Below are 20,597 nucleotides of genomic sequence, written 5' to 3' on the forward strand. Positions count from 1 at the left end.
AAAAAAAAAAAAATGTACAAACAAACTTCGCAACAATTGGAAGTTTGTTGTACATTACGCGATATTTGAATATGGATGCTTAAGATATATTATGAGACGCATAAACATCCCGCCCCCCTTGCCATTATGCAACATAATAAAAAAATATTCAAGATGAACAGGTTGTTAAGAATATATGTACAAAATAATCCAAAAATCATAATAAGAAATAATTCATTTATGCAACAAATACCTAATAAATACAATAACAAAAATATAGTATTTTATAAAAGAATAACAAAGAATAAGAGCAGTTATGTAAAGGAATTCAAATTATACATAATCAAGGTAAAGGAAAAAAAAATAAAAATAAGGAAAAGAAAAATATAATATATATTGTACAGCAAATGTTGAACTTGTGGGTGGTTTAGATGCCAAATCTTCCTATAATAGTCCAACCTAGAACCGTATCTTGTGCCATCGGTGTACCAACAGATTCTGGCTGAATGTTGGCCCGGATAAGGCGAGGATAGATATCTGCTCCGAGCACGAAGTTGATGTCGAAATTTGCAAAAAAGTAGGGGTCTGCTAGACGAAGATTCGTGTAAAGAGATGTCACGCGAGAATCAATTTTCTCCTTTGGCTGCTTTCTTGGGAGGTCATTTACTACCATTGCCAATACATTAAACGTTGTATTCTCGTCGAGGCGTGAACGAAATTTGATTTTACAGAAAAGATCGGATCCAATTTTCTCCTGTATCAGCTTGTGACGATCTACCAGAAAGCTTGCAATAGAACTGACCTCCACGCAGGGGTTAAGAAGTCCCCTGACGCTGCTAAATTTCCCTCCCAGTTCCATCTTCACGATTACGGTAGGGAATAGGGTAATTGAACGCATATTGGGGGCTGGTTGGTTTTTGATAAGAGGCTCGTTTAAACGTTTATGGCGGTGAAGCAAAGTATGGTGCTTGCCCTGGCATTGTCGGCAACGGTCTGAATTGCGACAGGATGCAATCAGATGTGAGTGGCCAAGGCAATTCTCACAATATTGATAACGTTTCACGACCTTCAGCTTCTCGGATACGTTCATTGCTTTAAATTTGATGCACTTCCTGAGGGGATGATCTTGACGACATAGGCGACAGTCATATAAGGTACGCTGTTGACGTTTGTGAGAGGGGTTATGTTGGCGTCGGTTCCTGTCCTCTAGTGGTGATACACTTCGGCGACGTTGATGGGGCATCGTATTTGCTGTAAAAAAAAAAAAAAAAAGGAAAATAGAAAGAGAAACGTTAAATGCGTTGTTCGGTATTGGGGAGTAAAACTAGTTTGACGATTGGCCTAGTAACGATGCCGTTGGCAGTTCGTATTTCGGCAACTCTGACTCGGTGATCCGAACCATGAACAACCTTTTCAATACGACCAAGTCGCCATTGATTGGGGGGTAAATTATCTTGCCTAACGACGACTAAATCGCCGATAGCGTAATCACGCTGGGGGAATTTCCACTTAAAACGTTTGTGAAGTTCTTTAAGATATTCCTCTTTCCACCTCTGCGCAAAGTGATGGTGAAGAACCTTTAGTTTTTGCCAACGATTAACATAACTCAATGAGTGATCTGTTAGATTAGGCTCTGGGGGAGATAATAAGGGACTACCGATAAGGAAATGTCCGGGGGTTAGCGCACATAGATCCGTGGGGTTTTCACTACTAGGACTGAGTGGTCTTGAGTTTAAACAAGCTTCGATACGAGCTAACAGAGTGGAGAACTCTTCAAAAGTAAAATTCTGGCTGTGAGATATTCGTTTTAAGTGCGTCTTAAAGCTCTTCACTCCGGCTTCCCAAAGACCTCCCATATGAGGTGCACCTGGCGGTATAAAATGCCATTCTAGTGGAGTGAAACAATGTAGTTCAAGCAGTTTTCGTCGTACCAATGAGAGAAATTGGGTTTTATCTGCGTCCAAGATGTGACAAGCGCCAACAAAAGCAGTACCATTATCCGAATATAGGGTATTTGGACAACCACGCCGGGAGAAGAAACGTGCAAAAGCAGCTAAAAAAGCTTGAGTAGAAATCTCACTAGTGGCTTCAAGATGAATGGCCTTGGTAGAGAAACAAACAAAAACCAGTACGTAACCCTTTGTTACCTTACATCCTCGACCTACATAGGTTTTGATATTAAACGGTCCAGCGAAGTCGACACCGGTGTTAGCGAATGGTCGCGAAAGTGTTGTCCTTTCGGGGGGTAAAGCCGCCATAATTTGTTGACTTTTTTGACGCTTTTGTATTATACACGTACGACATTGGGATATGATACTTTTAATAAGAATTTTGAGCTTGGGAACATAATAATATAGGCGCATAAGTCTGTATAACAGAGCATTCTGGCCATGGAGCGAGTATTTATGCAAGTATATCAAAAATAGCCTTGTATACCGAGCGTGATATGGTAATAAAATGGGGTATCGTTCGTCGTAGTTTAATAACGGGGAGTTAGCCAATCGACCATTGATCCTTATGATGCCTGTAGAGTCTAAGAATGGGTTGAATGTTAAGAGGCTACTTTTTCGGGGAATTTCTTGATTTTGAGATAATAGAGTATATTCCTTTTCGAAGTATATCCTTTGGCTTGCAATTATCATTCGAGTTTTTGCGTTTTCCAGCTCCTCTCGAGTTAATTCTTCAGTAGTGGCTAGCTTATGGCGTTGATTCTTGTTACATTTGTAATAGAAACGGAATATTCGACAAATAACGCGCATAGCCTTCGGGAAATCAGAGAAATCGGTCAAAACGTCCGTATTTTGAAGCTGATTTAGGTGGACTTGAATGGGCTTCGCTTCTTCTTCGGTATAGAAACTAGAGGAATTCGTAGGCCACTGATTCTTCGGACATCTTAGCCACGGTGGTCCATGCCACCATAGATCATTCGAGATGAGTTGAGACACGGTGAGTCCACGGGTTGCCAAATCGGCGGGGTTATTTTTGGAGTCAACATGAGACCACGATTGACTTCCTACCTTTTCAATTATGGAAGCAACTCTGTTTTCTACGAAAGTTTTCCATCTATTCGGGGGTTTCTGTAACCATGCCAAGACTATTGTTGAATCGGTCCAGAGAAATAATTTAAGCTTTTTAAGATTGAGCTGGGATTGAATAGATTCGATCATTGTAGCCATTAGATCCGCGCCACATAGCTCTTTTCGGGGTAATGAAACAAACTTGACTGGGGCCACTTTCGTTTTGGCGACTAGCAGATGTGAAGAGACATAACCAAGGTTTTCTGCTCGTAAATACAAAGTAGCGGCATAGGCTTTCTCTGAAGCATCGCAGAAACCATGTAACTCTATCGAGTAAGACGGGTCAAAGTCAACGAATCGAGGAATTTGGATCTTACCGATGTTGACATAATCGTCGAGGAAATCGTGCCACTGTTGCAACGTTGATGGTTTAAGTTCTTCATCCCAATTTGTTTCATCTTTCCAGATCTGTTGCATAATGATTTTTGCTACTATTACTTTGGGGGAAAACCAACCAGCGGGGTCAAAGAGCTTGGCGATTTCTGATAGAACTGATCTTTTTGTAACTGAGTTTCGATCGGGGTTATTCTTAAGTTGAAAGTAAAAATGATCCGTTCCGGCGTTCCAACGTAAACCTAAGGTTTTAGCTGTACAAGAGTCTGACAATTTCAGGAACTCTGTATCTAGAAGATGATCAGGAGCAAGTCCTTTTAGAATATAGTCGTGATTTGCAGTCCATTTTCGAAGCGAGAAGCCAGCGGATTGAAGAACATCAATTAATTCATCTCGATCTCTTAAGGCAGTCGAAAGTGTGTATGCGCCGGCTAACACGTCGTCAACGTACATGTAGTTGCGTAGGATGTTTGAAACTGCTGGATTGGATTTTTCACAGGATTTAGCTAACTCAAGGAGTGTCCGAATGGCCAAATATGGGGCGCAATTAACTCCAAACGTTACGGTATTCATTTCATAGTCTTGAGGTTCATCTTGGGGGGAATTTCGAAAAATTATGCGTTGGAACGGGATATGAGAAGGATTCACCAGAATCTGACGATACATCTTCTCAATGTCCGAATTGAAAACATATCGGAAAAGTCTCCAACGTAGGATCAGAATGGTCAAATCTGCTTGGAGAATAGGACCGGGATAAAGTAAATCGTTGAGACTGTTACCGTTGGATGAAGGACTTGACGCATTGAATACTACTCTCAACTTCGTGGTAGTACTATCAGGTTTTATCACCGCATGGTGGGGCATATAGTATGTCGAATTGGCGTTAGATGGACTGACTTTGGTCATTTGACCGAGCGTTGAGTATTCGGAAATGACTCGGTCGTATTCCGATTTTAAGGGGGAGTTTTTCATAAGCCTAGCTTCATTGCGGAGAAACTGAGAAAGAGCAATATGACGAGATGGGCCGATATGAATATCATCGGGGTATTCTTGCCGGAAAGGCAACGAAACTACAAATCTACCACTAATATTGCGATATGTTGTCGATTGGTATACCGTTTCGCAGTGTAAGTCTTCAACTGAGAGTCGTGGTCTCCTCGGGACTTCTTCGATTTCCCAGAACCTTTGGAGTTGTTGATTTAAGGCTATATCATTATAAAAAGACGAAACTGAGGAGACATTGTTGCAAGACGATATTCTGCCAGTGATAATCCATCCAAAGACTGTCTGTTGTGCAACTAAAGATTGCGTACTATCCCATCGAAGACCACTTCGTATGATTTTCGGGTAAATGTCTCCACCAAGGAGTAGTTCAATCTCCGAACAGCTGGAAATATAAGGATCAGCTCTTCTCAGATCAGAAAACTCACTATCTTTTAAGGCTGCTGAAGGGAAATAAGGGAGCTGTCCAGTGAGTTTTTTAACCACGAAAGCATCTGTAAACGTTTCGAATGTGTTATCTATGGGTGATCCGATGCGAATGTAGCATAATTGAGTGGATGTGGCAGTTAGAGCTCCATTTAGACCATGAACTTCAGTTTGAGAAGATCGGGTTTTCAATAGAAGTCTATTTTGAAGCTTTTTCGATATAAAGGTTGCTTCGGAGGCAGAGTCAATTAAAGCACGAACGGTATACTTAAGATCATCTGAATAAATGTCAACAAGAGCGGTTCCGAGTAAAACAGTAGAATTTGATGTGGACTGTATTTGCGTGGAGTATGTTTGTCGCATTTGCATTGCCGCTGTAGCAGAAGTGGTAGGGTTTCCTTCTAAATTCGACGTTAAACGGGGGTTAATTACGGACGTATTACTCGGGTTTGGATTCAGTGGTATATTTACTGTTTGGGAATTTGCTTGCGGGGTTGTATTCTCTGAGCGATGAAGCAACGAGTGATGTTTACGCTTGCACAAATGGCATACATATTGACTTCTACATTTCTTCCATTCGTGAGAAGTCCCTAAACAATTGGAACATCTTTTTTGATTCTTTACAACAGCATAACGTTCATCAACATTCATGGAAAGAAACGATGGACAAAGCCTAAGGGGATGCGCGCCAGAACAGATTGAACACTTAATATTTTTCCCGGTAGAAACACTGGTGTTGTAACTATTTACTTTCTTTTTATCTGGAAAATTCTGTTTCTTTGAGTTATTGGATTTAGTCGGATGAGATGTATTAGGGTTTGCAAAGGTGGTACGAATGTCGGCAACTGATTCGAGAGTTTGAAATCTGGATGTTAGAAAAGTGTCCATTTGCTTCCACGTTGGCAACTCTGTGCTTATTGGTAAGGATTGCTCCCAGAGGCTGAGGGTATTTTCGGGTAGACAAGTCGAACAAATGTATACGAAAATGATGTCCCAGTTCTCGGTATCGATGTTCAACAGAGATAGATTTGTGACACAATCGTTTATTGTTCGTTGAATGCGCCTTATATTGCTGGGAGTTTCCTTTGTAACTGGGGCAATATTGAATAAGATCTTTAATTGTGCATTGATAAGAATCCGCTTGTTCTCATAACGATTGACCAGATTACGCCACGCCATTTCAAAACCTTCATTGGTTATGGGACAAGTCTTCAGAAGTTCTCGGGCTTCACTTTGGGTTTTCTTAATTAAATGACACATCTTCTCAACGGGGGATAAACGGGTACTGTTTCGGTATAAAGCTGTAAACATGTCGCGAAATGTTGGCCATGACTGATAATCGCCATGAAAAATCTCAGTATCACACGGAGGCAACGAAATATGAGGAGTATTCTCAACTATAGGGCCAGGTGTAGGGTTTGCAGATACAGGGGAGCTAGTGTTACGGCATAAAGAATCTAAAATCTCATTCGACTTTGCTAAAACCTTGACATGGGCTTCGAAAGTTGAAAAGAATCTAGATTTTAAGGTTGCGATATCAACGTCCTCCTCTAACTCATTGAATTTATTCAAGATATCATCATAACGTGACCTAAATTCTGACCAAAGACGAACTATCTCATCCTTCTGAACTTCCAAGGTATGAAGAGAATGACTATCCGAAGAAAGATTGTCGAAATACGCCTGGAACTCGACTACACGGTCGGAGGCGCGAATGAAATCATCAAGAATCGACATGACAAGGTTTCAAATGTTAAATTACAATGGGCAAAAAACTTTATACAAAATGTTTAAGAATTAAACCGAGAGAATCGAAAATCACTTGGTGTTTTTATCGAATAAGAGGAATTAAAATAATAAATCGTAATAAGAACGCGCAGTAGAGACCGAAGATATCCTCGCAGATGTTTGTTCCTCAATTATCGTGTAACAAAATTATTTTGTAACAAAAACGTATAATAAATATGTTCAATAATATGAAATATGTGTATAAGTATTATAAGTATGTATATTAGGGCAGATATCAGTGAACGAATGTAAGTGCAACTATAGTTTGATTAGTAAAATGTGCTTGATACAAAGAATTGTATACAGCTTTTTGGGTTTTATTCTTTATTCTGTACCGGTGGTAGTTTAGTGTTAGAAAATATATAAGTTTATAATAAGTTTATTCCGAAATAAGTTTTTAAAAACTGTCACAATTATCACTCGTTATAGCCAAATTATCGCCAATTGAATTGACTCTTGTTGTAAACCCTATGTAAATTTATTTTATTTTCATAAAATAATAAATAATAATATTTTACTTTAGTTAGATATATTTTAACGCTTTTATGTCTAACTCACGTATAGCTCCTTTTTATTTATTTTAATTTTAAGTATGTAGTTTTAAATAATCTTATTTAAGTTAATTAATTTATTATTTAGTTTATTTATTTTAAGATTCACTTTATTCCAAAATATTGTCTTCTTTAAAATGTTCACTGGGATGCTAGTGCATCAAAAAATATTGCATATATTCATATCAAAACAAAACAAGAAAAATATTAGCAAGATACGATTATTTTCCGTTTGTTTTCGTTCTGTTGTGTGTATGTACGTATGTTAATTTTTATATTTAATCCTCGTTTTGTTTTAACTCGCGTACGTTTATACATATGTTTTGTTTTCTCTTCTGTTTTTTGTTTGTTACGAACACTGAGTCGCGACTGATATTATTAATTTTTGTAAATAAACACTTTTTATTACTCTTTACACGAACCGTTAAAGCTGAGTATTGTTCAAACAAGTTTGAGTTGTAAAGGCGAACTATTAAGAGATTACATTACAACTTAAAATGATATTTGATCGAATCAAACATGTAAAGGAAGAAAAAATCTTTTTATGTTAAGTTAAATATTTTTTTTCTTTTAGATTTCACTCAATTATCAACTTTGTGGATTTCGATCTACTTTAGCGAGGGAAATTTTAATTTTAATAAAAACCTAACTGTATACACAGACTTTGTTTTTGCACTTTTTTTTTTTTGTAATGTCACTGGCACTTATAAAAAAGAAAATGAACAAACACTTACTTTTATTTGTTGATTTACCGATGAGGTTTTTTTGATGTATTTGGGGGTTAATATTGTCTTCACAAAACTGGATTATGGAGACCAATTAGGTTTACGGGGGGGGCTTAACTTTTTGGTTTCACGGGGACTTACTCAGAATGTTTCTCTGAAATAATATTATTTGTAAAAAATATGTACGACTTTTATATATTTTTTTTTATTATTATTATTATCCGGTTCGATCGGACCAAAAAATGTTGGGGGTAAAAGTCGTTTAATTTTTTAACCAATATTTAAAGAAAAATAGAGATAAAATACGGGGGTTAGTGGGGTTGAATTAAATTATTATGTTTTCTTGCGATATACGCACCTTTTATTTCGGGGGTTTGATTTACAAGTGGCATTGTTACAAAAAATATTTTCTCTCCTTATTTACATGTATAACACTTAAATTTTATAAAGAGTGGTAAAAAAAAAAAAATGTACAAACAAACTTCGCAACAATTGGAAGTTTGTTGTACATTACGCGATATTTGAATATGGATGCTTAAGATATATTATGAGACGCATAAACAGTAATTAAGAATAGTTTTCTGTTTTAATTAATTTTTTGAAAAGGAGGAATTGAAATTTGCCTATCGATAAAGATACACATTTCAAACACACATAAGAACAAGTTAACAACTAGAACGCAAAAGTGATACAACTCAAAAAAAGTAGAACAATTCTATTTATAATTTTTTATTGCGGCAATTATCCATTTTATTTATATAACATTATTTTATAATTTTTATGAAAATTTAAACTAATTTACATATACATATTTAGAACAAATGAATATAGTGTGTTTAACGTAAACTATTTTGCGGTGGTCTTCTTCAACCACAGGAAAAGCTTTTTGAGACTCATCATCGCCCCATTGTGCTTCTTACATGCCGATGGCAATTAACGTATATGAATTTTCCGGTCCGGTATACGTACACTTTTCTTAAATACTCGAGCTCTCCATCCGCTTACCATAGTAGTCCCGTTGGAGAATAACAGGTGTTATGAGCCGATCGAACATTAGCTGAAAACATCCTTATAATGCTATGTCATTTCCCTTAAAACATTCTCATCATCTAAAGAATAATACCAGTGCATTCATGTATCTTATATGTCACCCAATCCCACCACTGAGATGGCTTCTGTTGTTAAGGGAACAGCACCTAGGATACGTTATTGGTGGTTAAAAAAACACAGATCTATTAACCCAGCTAGCATTCGGAAGATTGCTGGATGATTAATCAGCAAACTGAGTCATAGGGCTGTTGATGAACTAAAAGTGTTTAATAAGATTAGCGTTTAAAAAATGATTCGAAAATGATTCGGATATATGATTGAACTTAAAAGGTCTATTTGGCGGGATCAATTATATGGGGCTAAATGAAAAATGTGCCAAACTTAGTTAAATTATCTTCAAATTTGCGACCTTTATTTTGATTAAAAAGTTTACAATCCCTGGGGTTCATTTGTATGGTAAAATAATAGACCGATATTAACTATTTTCATTAGGCTTCATTCCTGGGACAATAGAAGATTGTGTTTAAAATTTCATTGAATTATCTTCGAAATTGCGACCTGTAGTTTGAATACAAAGTTTACATGGACGGACGGACAAAAAGATAGACAGACGGCCGGACAGACGGACGGACGAACAGACAGACGAACATAGCTAAATCGACTAAGAAAATGTTTCTGAGCCTATTGGTATACTTTAAGATGGGCATAGCACCAATGTTATTGTTCGTTACAAACATTAGCACAAGCCCACCTCCACTAAACTGGGGTGGGCTCAACGTCTCCACCAATTCCAGCCCACACTTTAACCATCATATATTTAGAACAGTATGTATTTTGAATTATTACATTTCTTACCATAAATGATCGCTACACATGTGAATTTATACAGAATGTTGTTGCTGAAAACTTTAGCTATTTGTAGATTTTTTTATTACCACACTTCCTTCATTATATTTCCTTTTCAATTTTATTGAATTGTCAACTTTTATTTTATCTGCAACAAAGCAATAACAAAAAAAATATATTAATACTTTGAAGTCTAGGTTTCATACTTTTCTTCTTCATCTCAAAAAATAAAATAAATTCCATTAAAAAGCTCATGTTTATTTATTAAAATTAAATAGGTACGTAACCGCAAATGTTATCTACTTTTCTATATGTGTATAAGTATTTCTGCCGCATATATTTAGTTTGTACGAGAAAAGGAAATAAAACCTTTAAATAAATAAAAAAGTGAAGAAAAAAATAGAAAAAAAGGAAGTATAAAAGTAGCAGCCTCATCCTCAAGTAGGAAAAAAAATAGAAGTCAACAAAATATTAATACCACATGCATCACGTGCAAACCACTCTATATATGTCTGACAATAAAAATTGATATTGGTGGTAGATGCCACTTCATATTTCATACCTTTTGTAAGTATTTGTGTTGCTAAATAAAAATATGCTGGCTTTGAAGCATTTTACGATATGTATTCTTTTTTCCCCTTTAACTTTTAAAAATATTTGTCAGACGAGAAAGAAGTAGACGTTCTGTGTAAGATAAGGGAAATAGTCCTCGTTTATCATAATGCCAATAGACCACCAATATCATCATATCATGGCTATTTTTACAAATTGGGTTCAGTTTTTTTTTGCAAAAGAAAAAATGTATATATGTATGGAGGAAAAAACAAAATTCAATAACTATAAAAAATGAAAATAACAAAAGAGAGGATTGCGTGCTGAAAAATACCTTTTTCACACATACCCAGCAAAAACCCAATAATATACTTTTTAATAACTCCTACATAGCAGTCCTTTAAGGATCTAATAATAATGTTTTATATAAATACTTTCTACTGTGAAGTTAAAGAAGTTCTATACGTTTTATCATGCGATTTAAAAGGACTACTCTTTGTAATTACTTGTGACCGTTTGTGGTAAGTACTTGCCACCAATGGCATCATTTAAAAAGCTAATGTGTAAGTGAAGTTTACGTGGTAATGAAAGTTTTTGCTGGGTACATATGCACATATGTATGTTCAAATATGAACCCATGTCCCGATTGTTATACCCTACACTACTTTTGTGGGGAATGTATATTGGGTTTGTGCTGATGTATGTAACGCATTAAACATGTAAAGCTTGTAAACCTGCAGGTCGCAATTTTTAAGATAATTTGTTGAAACGTGACACAAAAGTTTGTTTTGGCTCAAGGACATTTAGCATAATGTCCTTTTCGGGGCGTACGATTGTATAAGGGTTAGGTTAAATACTGGGCCCATTTCAACCATTTTCAATAGTGTTGATTCAAAAGAAAAAATGTGCGAAATTGTCTCTAAAATTGCGACATGCAGCGTGCGCACAACATTTATATGGACACACAGACGGACATACCTAAATCGACTCTTAGCCGATTAGTATACTAAGTAGTTTAATATTTTTGAATGTTACAAATATCTCCACAAACGCATTATATCCAGTATAACCTACATCACTATAGTGAGGATAAATAGAAAATTTTTAAAAATTTTTGATATTTTTAGAAATTTTTAAAAATGTTCTTGTGAGAAACATTTTCCTTGACAATCACTTCATATCCCAACTTGACAAGATATCTGTATCTAAACTTATTAAGATCTCTTACGGTTATCACACATTATGTATTACATCTGGCGAGTGTACAGGTCCTGTCAAAACGGAGTCCCTTCGACTCTATTTGTCTGTTCGAGTGCATCGATAACCACGATAACCATCCAGAGTATTTTTTTTAATTTCTATAAACAGAAATTTTTCAAAAAAAACTTTCTATAAGAAGAGACAATTTTCGGAAGTTTTCTATGTTTCTCTAAGAAGAGACATTTTCGAAAGTTTATGTAAAAATATGTTTGTGTAAAAATTTTTCTACAATTCTTTTAATTTTTTTTTTTAAAAAATATTTTTTTTAAAATTTTTCACATTTTTTTTTAAATAAAAAGAGAATGTTTTCTGTAAGAAGATAAATTTTTCAAAAATTTTCTTTAAAATGGAAAATTTTTGGTAAATTTTCTAAAGAGAATAAAGGTTTTGTCTAAGAGAAAAATTAAAAAAAATATATGAGATTTTTTTTGAAAAATTTCAATTAGAAAATAGTTTCTTTTTAAATTTTCTTTAGGAAGATTTTTTTAAAATTTTTTATAAAAAGAGATATATTTTCGAAAATTTTCTATTCACAAATAAATTTTTCTACATTTTGTAAGAAAATAAAATGTTCTGTAAAATAATCAAAAATTTTCTATAAAAATTACTTTTTCGATAAATTTTCTTACAAAAAAATTTTTTTTTCACAAATGTTTTTTAAAAAAGAAATTTTGCGAAAAATGTTCCTTTTCGAAGAACAGGAAAATATTTAAAAAAAAAATAGTTTTAAATTTCCTATAAAAAAGAAGGATTTCTCGAAGATTTTGCTATAAAAATTTTGCTATAAAGTAAAGTCCCCATTGAGAGTTATACTAACACTGGGAGAATATGCAAAAGATGGTATAGAGTCCTTGTAAAACTGTTGGGAAGTATTAGTATACTGATTCCTATGTATGTATGTGTTTTGTTTTTATGTTTACACTTAAATGTGGTTTTAACGAATTTTGTTTCCTCACTCTAGCATTTTTATTTGTTTTTGTCGTCTAGATTTATGTCCTTTTGCGATAAGGGTGTTTGGTATATATCAAAAAATATCTATGTTTTCAACATTAAAATCTGTCAGATTGTTTATTTTATCTCAATCAAATGCAATACAAATCGATAAGAGTGGGGGTTGTACATACATACATACTTACATATGTATATGTTGCATAGGTATATAAATCTAAGAGTTTTAATAAAGTTGTTTTCCTGATTTGAAGTAAGTATTCATGAAATTTATTTGACAATTAACAAGATAATAAGTAGGTTTTCACTTTATCTTGTTATAAACTTTATGCTAAGTTAAATGAAGTAAATTTAATAAAATTAGTTTAAATAAGAAATGTGTAAGAAATAGCAATAAGAAAAGTTAATTAAACTTTAAAAATAATTTCTCTTTTAGCTTAATTTTAGCAAACTTTAATGCAACAAAAAACCACACTTTTATCCAATTTAACTTTGTTATTTTTTTAATCCTTTTTTACTCATTTGTACAAACACTTACTACATATTCTCTTAGATACTTATGTACATTATAAATATATACATTTTATACCCAAACCTGTGTTTTAAATATTAATGATTGAATACGAGTAAAATGCTTATCATGAAAATGATTTTGTTTATACAATAAACTTTCCATTAAAAATCCCTTTTATATTCCCCATTTAACTCCCATAAGTATTTAAGATTTCTCACACCACCAGAGATGACTGCTTTTGCTGTTTTTTGTTTTTATAAAAACAATGGTCTCTTTCTGATTATAGGTTTATGTGTGTGAGATGGACAGATTTGGCAAGGGAGATAAAAATGGGAATAGTACTTTTTGTAGTTTGAAATATGTTATAAAATCTATAAAAAATCATTTTCAAAAAATTCTATTAAAAATATATAAACCTTGGAAAAAAGAGATTTTGTTAAAATTTTTTTTATAAAAATATATTTAGTTTTAAAATTTACTACAAAATTTCTAAATTTACTCTTTTTATATGAAAATTTTTTTTTTAGAAATTTATCTATAGAAAATAAAAAATTTTATATAAAAATGGGTTTGCTTGAAAAATTGTATTATTTTTAAAAAGAGGATTTCTTTAAATATGTTCTAATAATCTACATAAAAAAATTATTTCCAAGACTTATTACAAAAAGAAATCTAGATCGAATTGTTTTTTAAAGATAATTTAATCAAAAATATTCTATTTTCTTTCTATAAAGAAAGAAAAAGAGAATTTCTTCGAATATTGTTCACAAAAAAGAAGATTTTGTTCCACATAAAGCAAATATATTCGAACGATTTTGCAATAAGAGAATTTGTTCGAAAACTTTTTATAAAAATATAACATTTTCTAAATAATTAGAATTTATTTAAAAACTTTCCGCTATAAGAGAAATGGTTCGAAAATCTTTTTTGAAAAGAGAATTTATTCAAAAATGTTCTAAAAAATTGATTTGTTTGAAAATTTTTTATAAAAAAAAAAGAGAAAGGTTTTCGCAAAAAGAAAATATTTTTTACAAAAACAGGATTTGTTTGAAACTTTTTTTCTAAAAAGAGTTTTTGTTCCGTATAAAGGGAATGTGTTTAAAAACGTTTTGAAATTGGTTAAAAAATGTTTATGAAAAGAGATTTTGTTTGATAAATTTCTATTAAAATAGAATTTGTTCGAAAAGTTTCTACAAAAAGGGAGTTTGTTCGAAAAGTTTAATATTAAAGATGAATTTGATTTACTTAAACTTTCTGCAAAAAGAGAACTGGTCCGAAAATCTTATATGACTAGAGAATTTGTTTAAAAATATTCAAAAAATAATCTGTTCGAAAATTTTCTGTAAAATAAGAGATATATAAATATAATTTGTTCGAGAGCTTTTTATAAAAAAAATTGTTTAAAAATTTTGTGTAAAAAGATAATCTGTTCTATATAAATATAATTTGTTCGAGAGCTTTTTAAAAATGAAACTTGGTTTGAAAATTTGTGTAAAAAGAAAGTTTATTTGAAAATTTTCTTTAAAATGAAATTGGTTCAAAAATTTTCTACAAAATATGAATTCGTTCGAAAATGTTCTCTAAAGAGAGAATTTTCTTGGAAAATATTCTTTAAAAAGAAATATTGTTCACTCTAAAGGGAATTTGTTCAAAAGCGCTGTATGAAAATTGAAAAAAAACAGAATCTATTCGAAAATTTTACATAAAAGAGAATTTCTTCGATAATTATTTATAAAAACATATGCTTTCCTAAAAAAAGGGGATTTGTTAGAAAGTTTTTAAGAAAAAATAAATTGTTCTCTACAAATGGAATTTTTTTCAAAAATTTTCTAAAAAATGTTTACAAATGTTCTATTTCAATAGAATTTATTTTTAATTTAAAAAAATCTTTAAAAATTGAATTTGTTTAAAAATTTTCTATAAAAGTAGATTTTGTATAAAATTTTTTTCTAAAACGAGAGTTTTTTTCAAAATTTATTCGAAAATTGTTTTTAAAAAGAAAGTTTGTTTTATATAAAGAGAACTTTTCGAAAGTTTTCTAAAAAGAGAATATTGGGTCAACAATTTTCTATAAAAAGAGATTTTGTTCGAATTTTTTTAAATGAAAATATTGTTAAAAAAATTTTATATAAAAAGAAAATTTGTTTAAAAATTTCCTATTAAAAAAATCTGTTCGAAATTTTTTTAAATTGCTTTTATTTGAAAATTTAATATAAAAATGTTTTTTTTTAAAGTAAAGAGAGATTTTTCTAAAAATGAGAATTAGATTGAAAAGTTAAGAAAAAAATATTTTTTTTTAAATATCTTTATAAAGAAGAATTTGAAGAGCTTGAAGAATTAACAATCCAAATATTAGTACTTTTTATGCAAACGAGATTCTTTTTTGGTAAGTTTTTTAAAGTTTTTATTTTTCTACACCCAAGACTACTTTTTACTGAAAAATCTTTGATGTCCGTGATTTAGTTATGGTTTTGAGTTTGCCACATACATTGTCTTATATGGATGAACATTTTTTTTATTTTTATACTCTAAACCCGAAAAGAGGTCATAAGTTCCACAAAAATAAACAAAGGAATAAAAGAAAAAATGCTAAAAATGGTAGAAGTTATAGGTTTATAGTTATTGACAAACATTTTTTTACACTTGATGATTGATGGTTTGGTGGGTGATAAATTGGATTTTGGATTTTGCTTATTTTTATATAAAAAGGAATTTCTTGTTAAAGCTTTATGGTTTAATTTTCATTTGTATGTGTGCTTTGGGTAAATATGGGAATGATGGTGTGTGTATGTTTTTTATATTTTATGATAATCTTGTCATCATTTTCACCAAATTCAATAAAAAAATATTTGTTTTCATTTTTTTTTTGTAATACAATTTATGAGTATTAATAACTTATGGTGTTTGGGGACAAATAATTTTTTTTATGACATTTTTTTTTCTTTACTTTGAATTTTAAAGGTCAAAGATTTTAAAGGAAATGAGAGATTTTTTGGGGATCATATTATATGGTTATATTAGATTAGGTTTAAAAAAAGATTTCATTAAGGTTAAAATTTAAAATTTCGTTAACAAAAAGGAAGTGGAGCTAAGATGATGTGAAAAGTCTTTCTAAGTAAGAAATGACTTGCTAAAATATTAAAGGTTATTGTGAAAAGTGACACACTTTGCAGCATGATTTTAAAGTTGTTTTTTTACCCTATACTTAATAAGTTGTTGTTTTTTTCTCTTCTGTAATATTTTTCAAAAGCAGTTAAGTGTAAGATAAACTTATAATAAAACTTGTCCTTTATTGTTTTTTGACAAAACTTAAGAAACACATGTTGACTTTCATAAATTTTATGACAATATTTATGAAATACAAAGAAAAAAATTGAAGTGGGAGCATAATAAAAACTGACACATTTCAAGAAAATTAAAAAGAAAATGAGAAAGAAAACAACTACTTGGAAAATGTGCTAAATGTTAATATTTATCTTAATACTACATACAGCTGATGTTAACAGACACTCTAATGTTTTATTGCTCTATACTATTAGAAAAATGTTAATGTAAATATGTATGTATATATTTTTAAGATTTCACTAATGGACAGTAATTAGAAATATAAAGATAATTCATTGTCATACTAGAATTTTATCATTCAATGTAGTTCTAATAATTTTGTTAATACTAACATCTTTAATAAAGTTTTTTTGTTATATGCGTATACTTGTTATGAAGACAAACAAATTAATCATACGCCTATATTGAAGTGACTTTATTAAAGATCTATTGTCACATGCGTATACTTGTTATAAATACCAAAAAGTAATCATACGCCCAAACGGCCATGGTAAAGAATACAAAACGTATCACAGTGGTTTAGAAACTTTTATTTTTGGAAATAATTCGGTATCTTTGAAACTATTAAATATATTGCAATGAAATTTTACATGTTTGAAGCTGAGGTGTCTTCGAGTTGATTTAAAGTTGTACGTGGTCGAGAACAAAATGAGGGCCAGTGGCCAGGGCCCCCTTAAAGTTAAAAACCTCGGGTATTATATGTTTTAAAAAATCGCTAAAAATCCATTTATGTATAAAAAGAGAATTAGATTGAAGAGTTAATATAAGAAAAGAAACGTGGGATATTAAATGTTTAAAAAATCGCTAAAAAATCCTCTAGTTTTTTGACAAAATTCTAAATAAAAAGAATGAAAAACTTCTAAGTTATTAGTTATTTTGACCCTATAAAAAGCACCGACCTTAAAAACAAACCCATATTTATAAAGCCATATATGTATGTTCCTTAAATGTATACAAAATATTTTTACTATCAGACGGTTAATAAATAGTGGCCAGTTTTATCAAAAAAAAAAAAAAAAACTCATTATTTGGAAAAAAAATTTTCCGTTTAAATAATTTCGGAATTTTTGTATAGAAAATGAGTTAACTGATAATGTGTAATAAAACCCTACAAAATAAGGATTTCTTTTGTATTAATGTTTCACAAAGAGACATTTTGTTAAAGGCTAAATATAAGAAGAACTATGGGAGCCATAAAATCGCTAGCTTCAGCCGGGTGGGGAGGTTCGTGTCCTTCTCCATTTAGTCTCATAATACAGATATTATTTTTATATAGACTCCCTGAAAATTACTACTAACCTTACGTTAAAAACAAATGGATCATGATAACTATATTCTCATAAAAATACAAAAATCCCCGATATAGTTAAGTGTGAGAAAGAAATACAAAAAGGGTTGGGATTAATTTATCTATATTATTAAAAGTCTTCAAGGTGTTAGTAGAAAACTATGCTTCAGAACCCGCGCCTACCAATATCCTGACAGCATGATACCCATTCTAGTCAGAATCCCATATTTAAGCATATCCTAGCTTACTATACCATGATTGAAAACATAAGTAGAATATTTAGCAATTCATATTGAATTTATTAAACAAATTATTCATCCCATAAATATTAAGATATATGAAAAATTAAAAAAGATAAAAGATAAACATTAGCAAATTTAATAAATTAAATATACACAATAATTTAGATTTAAATTTTTAACAATTAAAGAAATTTGCAATTAACAAAAATAACAACGATATTTAAAGACTTTCGAACGATTCGGTGACGTTTTCAAATAGCAATTTAACATAATTATAACAATGTAATTAACATAATCAAAAGAGATTACAACTGTAAGTAATGTAACGTAACAATAATAAGTAAGAGTTTGTGTTTGATTTTAAGCTTTAACAAATTTGATATATAAGAGAGGTGTACTGTTAATTCTTATTATTGTTTACATTACACAATTGATTTTTAATTTGTATTACTTCTCTTTATCATTATTTTTGTTTTATGATTTTAATAATTTGTTGTTTTTGTTATTTGCACTTGGTTTTTACTTTTTGAATATGCAAGAGAATTTTGTTTTACATTTTAATTATTTCTTTTGTTACAACTCACCAAGTTTTATGAAGATGTAGAGGCCTCTGGATCTTTATACACTGTTGTACCAAATGATGTTTCTCTTTTAAAAATAATTTAAGTTTCTTGCATATACATTCGTTTTTGTGGATTAGATATTTTAGAATTTAAAAGATATAGAATTTAGATTTAGGTTATTAATAAAAATTTAGGGGAAGTGCAATAATAATTTTAAGAATTCATTATTTGATAGTTATAATTATAGATTTTAAAAATTAGATTTATAAATACAAATGTAACTTAAAAAAATGTTCATTTACTGGGAGTATTTAATAATTTTTAAGAAAAAAAATTATATTTACATTATAATTTTGAAAAAAAATATACAATTTAGGAAAAATTATAAAACGATTTTGATTTTTTTGTTTTCTTTTTTTTATTCAAAATTCGAAATTATTTAAAAAAATTGATTTCATTTTGAAAATTGATTCAAATTTGACAATTTAGATAGTGATATTTAATTTTGATTAATATTGAAAATATAAAATGTTGAAAATTTATGAAAATTTTACAATTTTAGATTTAATTTAGATAAACAGAAATTATTTGTAGAATATTTAATGTTTTGTTGGACATGTTAACTTTAGACAATATTAATTTCCGGAATCTGTGTTGAATGTGTGATATAAAAGCAGTTAAGCGATAAGTGGACAAGTTTTGAACTCCACTGTATATGGTTTTTGAAGCAAAATTGAGCTTTTTATGACTTTTGTTTTTTTTTTCTTTTGATATTCTTATATATTCTTTTTGTATAAAATATATGTAAGTAGGTACGTCAGTGGTATATGCAAGATTTGGTTTTGTTTTAAATTTTATTTATTGACTGATCACTTGGTAAAGCAAACCTGTGAAGAAAATTAATTTGTTGAATTTTTAAATAATAAGTCTAATACCAAAATTCTTACCAGTCATATCTTGCAATCGAAATAAAAAAAGAATAATTTTGCGAAAACTATTAAAAAATTAAAGTTATTCATCCAGATAAAAAGATGTATTTTAATAGTGATGTCCTCGATAATATGTACGGATGGGATTAAGTTGGAGGCTACTTTTATTCTCCCGGGTTGAAACTAACCTCAAAACCAAATTGGCATCCGGATTATTGAGAAAAATTAAACCAAGTATACCCACGTTCCTGCACAGATTTTCTTAGAATGTAAGTAGGAAACTTTATCCCAAAAGTTTTTTTGATTTGATTATCTTACCAAGGTTAGGTATTCTTTATCCACGAAGTGTGAGCAAACTCTTCGAAGCACAAATTTTTTTAAAGTTTTTTTACTATTATTGTTACTATTGGGTTTTATATATTTTCTATTCGTAAAATGACTTCTTTATTCAACCACTGTTTTATACAAAAAGAAAGACGTATCACGTTTTTTGGTAATAGGAAGTTTTGTATGAAGTTTTAAGTTTGGTTTGGGTATATAACCAATTATTAACTACTCGATTATTCGTCATATAAAACGATTATTCGTTTATTGTAGTATATTTAATCGGCACTGCATTATCACATTAAAAGCAATAAAAACTTTACAAATTAATTAAATAAAATTTTTATAATAAATTTTTTTCTTCCAAATTATAAATTTTAATTAACTAATTCTTATCCAGAAATCAGTTTTGCATGGAATTGATTGTTTGTCCATTGACCAATACTTTGTAAGTTAATGTATAGACAAGTTACATGTTTATAAACATCCATGTTGCGAGAGCAATTTTTTTGTTTAAGGTGACCATATAGTAGTATAGTGATATGTTTAAAGTTTAGGCATTTATATGTAAAGTAAAATGAAGACAAGTTACTTAAGCATTTGTATTGTTTACTTTTGAATACAATACATATTATGCAAATTATTTAAATAAGTTTTAGGTCTTGTAATAAATTTTCATTGAAAATGAAAAAATAATAAAAAGGAAAATTTTTATAAAATTTTTGATTAGAAAATTAGAAAAAAGAAAATTTGTAGATGAATCATAAACGTTCATTACAAATGATAAGGACAATAATATTGGTCCTAAACCTTAAAGTATACTAATCGGCTCAGAATCATTTTCTGATTCACTTT

The 20,597-nt window shown here is 30.5% G+C and overlaps 3 protein-coding genes and 1 long non-coding RNA gene across 5 annotated transcripts in view; 1 reads left to right on the forward strand and 3 right to left on the reverse strand.

Moving 5' to 3' along the window:
• Window positions 1–20,597, forward strand: part of LOC111689641 (GTP-binding protein Rhes) — a 157,111-nt gene that overhangs the window by 96,147 nt on the left and 40,367 nt on the right. The window lies entirely within an intron of this gene.
• On the reverse strand, window positions 11–8,031 carry LOC124420123. The gene is made up of 2 exons (XM_046952106.1): window positions 7,891–8,031; window positions 11–1,230 (listed from the first exon to the last, which is right to left on the reverse strand). Exon 2 carries the CDS (start codon window positions 1,220–1,222, stop codon window positions 407–409), a length of 816 nt encoding a protein of 271 aa, XP_046808062.1. The 5' UTR covers window positions 1,223–1,230; window positions 7,891–8,031; the 3' UTR covers window positions 11–406.
• Window positions 1,272–6,554, reverse strand: LOC111690866. The gene is made up of 2 exons (XM_046952529.1): window positions 3,199–6,554; window positions 1,272–2,295 (listed from the first exon to the last, which is right to left on the reverse strand). Exons 1-2 carry the CDS (start codon window positions 6,552–6,554, stop codon window positions 1,272–1,274), a joined length of 4,380 nt encoding a protein of 1,459 aa, XP_046808485.1.
• On the reverse strand, window positions 9,057–18,568 carry LOC124420124. Its single transcript, XR_006941048.1, has 3 exons — window positions 18,511–18,568; window positions 9,787–9,925; window positions 9,057–9,077 (listed from the first exon to the last, which is right to left on the reverse strand). It is a non-coding gene; the product is annotated as an uncharacterized LOC124420124 (long non-coding RNA).

This window comes from Lucilia cuprina, chromosome 5 (genome assembly GCF_022045245.1).
Source record: "Lucilia cuprina isolate Lc7/37 chromosome 5, ASM2204524v1, whole genome shotgun sequence".
In the NCBI taxonomy this organism is placed as follows: Eukaryota; Metazoa; Arthropoda; class Insecta; order Diptera; family Calliphoridae; genus Lucilia; species Lucilia cuprina.

Coding starts and splice junctions, on each gene's coding strand:
- LOC124420123 (XM_046952106.1), bottom strand. CDS start 1,222: ATGCCCCATCAACGTCGCCGAAGTGTATCACCACTAGAGGACAGGAAC.
- LOC111690866 (XM_046952529.1), bottom strand. CDS start 6,554: ATGTCGATTCTTGATGATTTCATTCGCGCCTCCGACCGTGTAGTCGAG. Junction 2,296..3,198: donor ACGAAAGTGGCCCCAGTCAA/GTTTGTTTCATT, acceptor TCTTATTAAAAG/TATCATATCCCAATGTCGTA.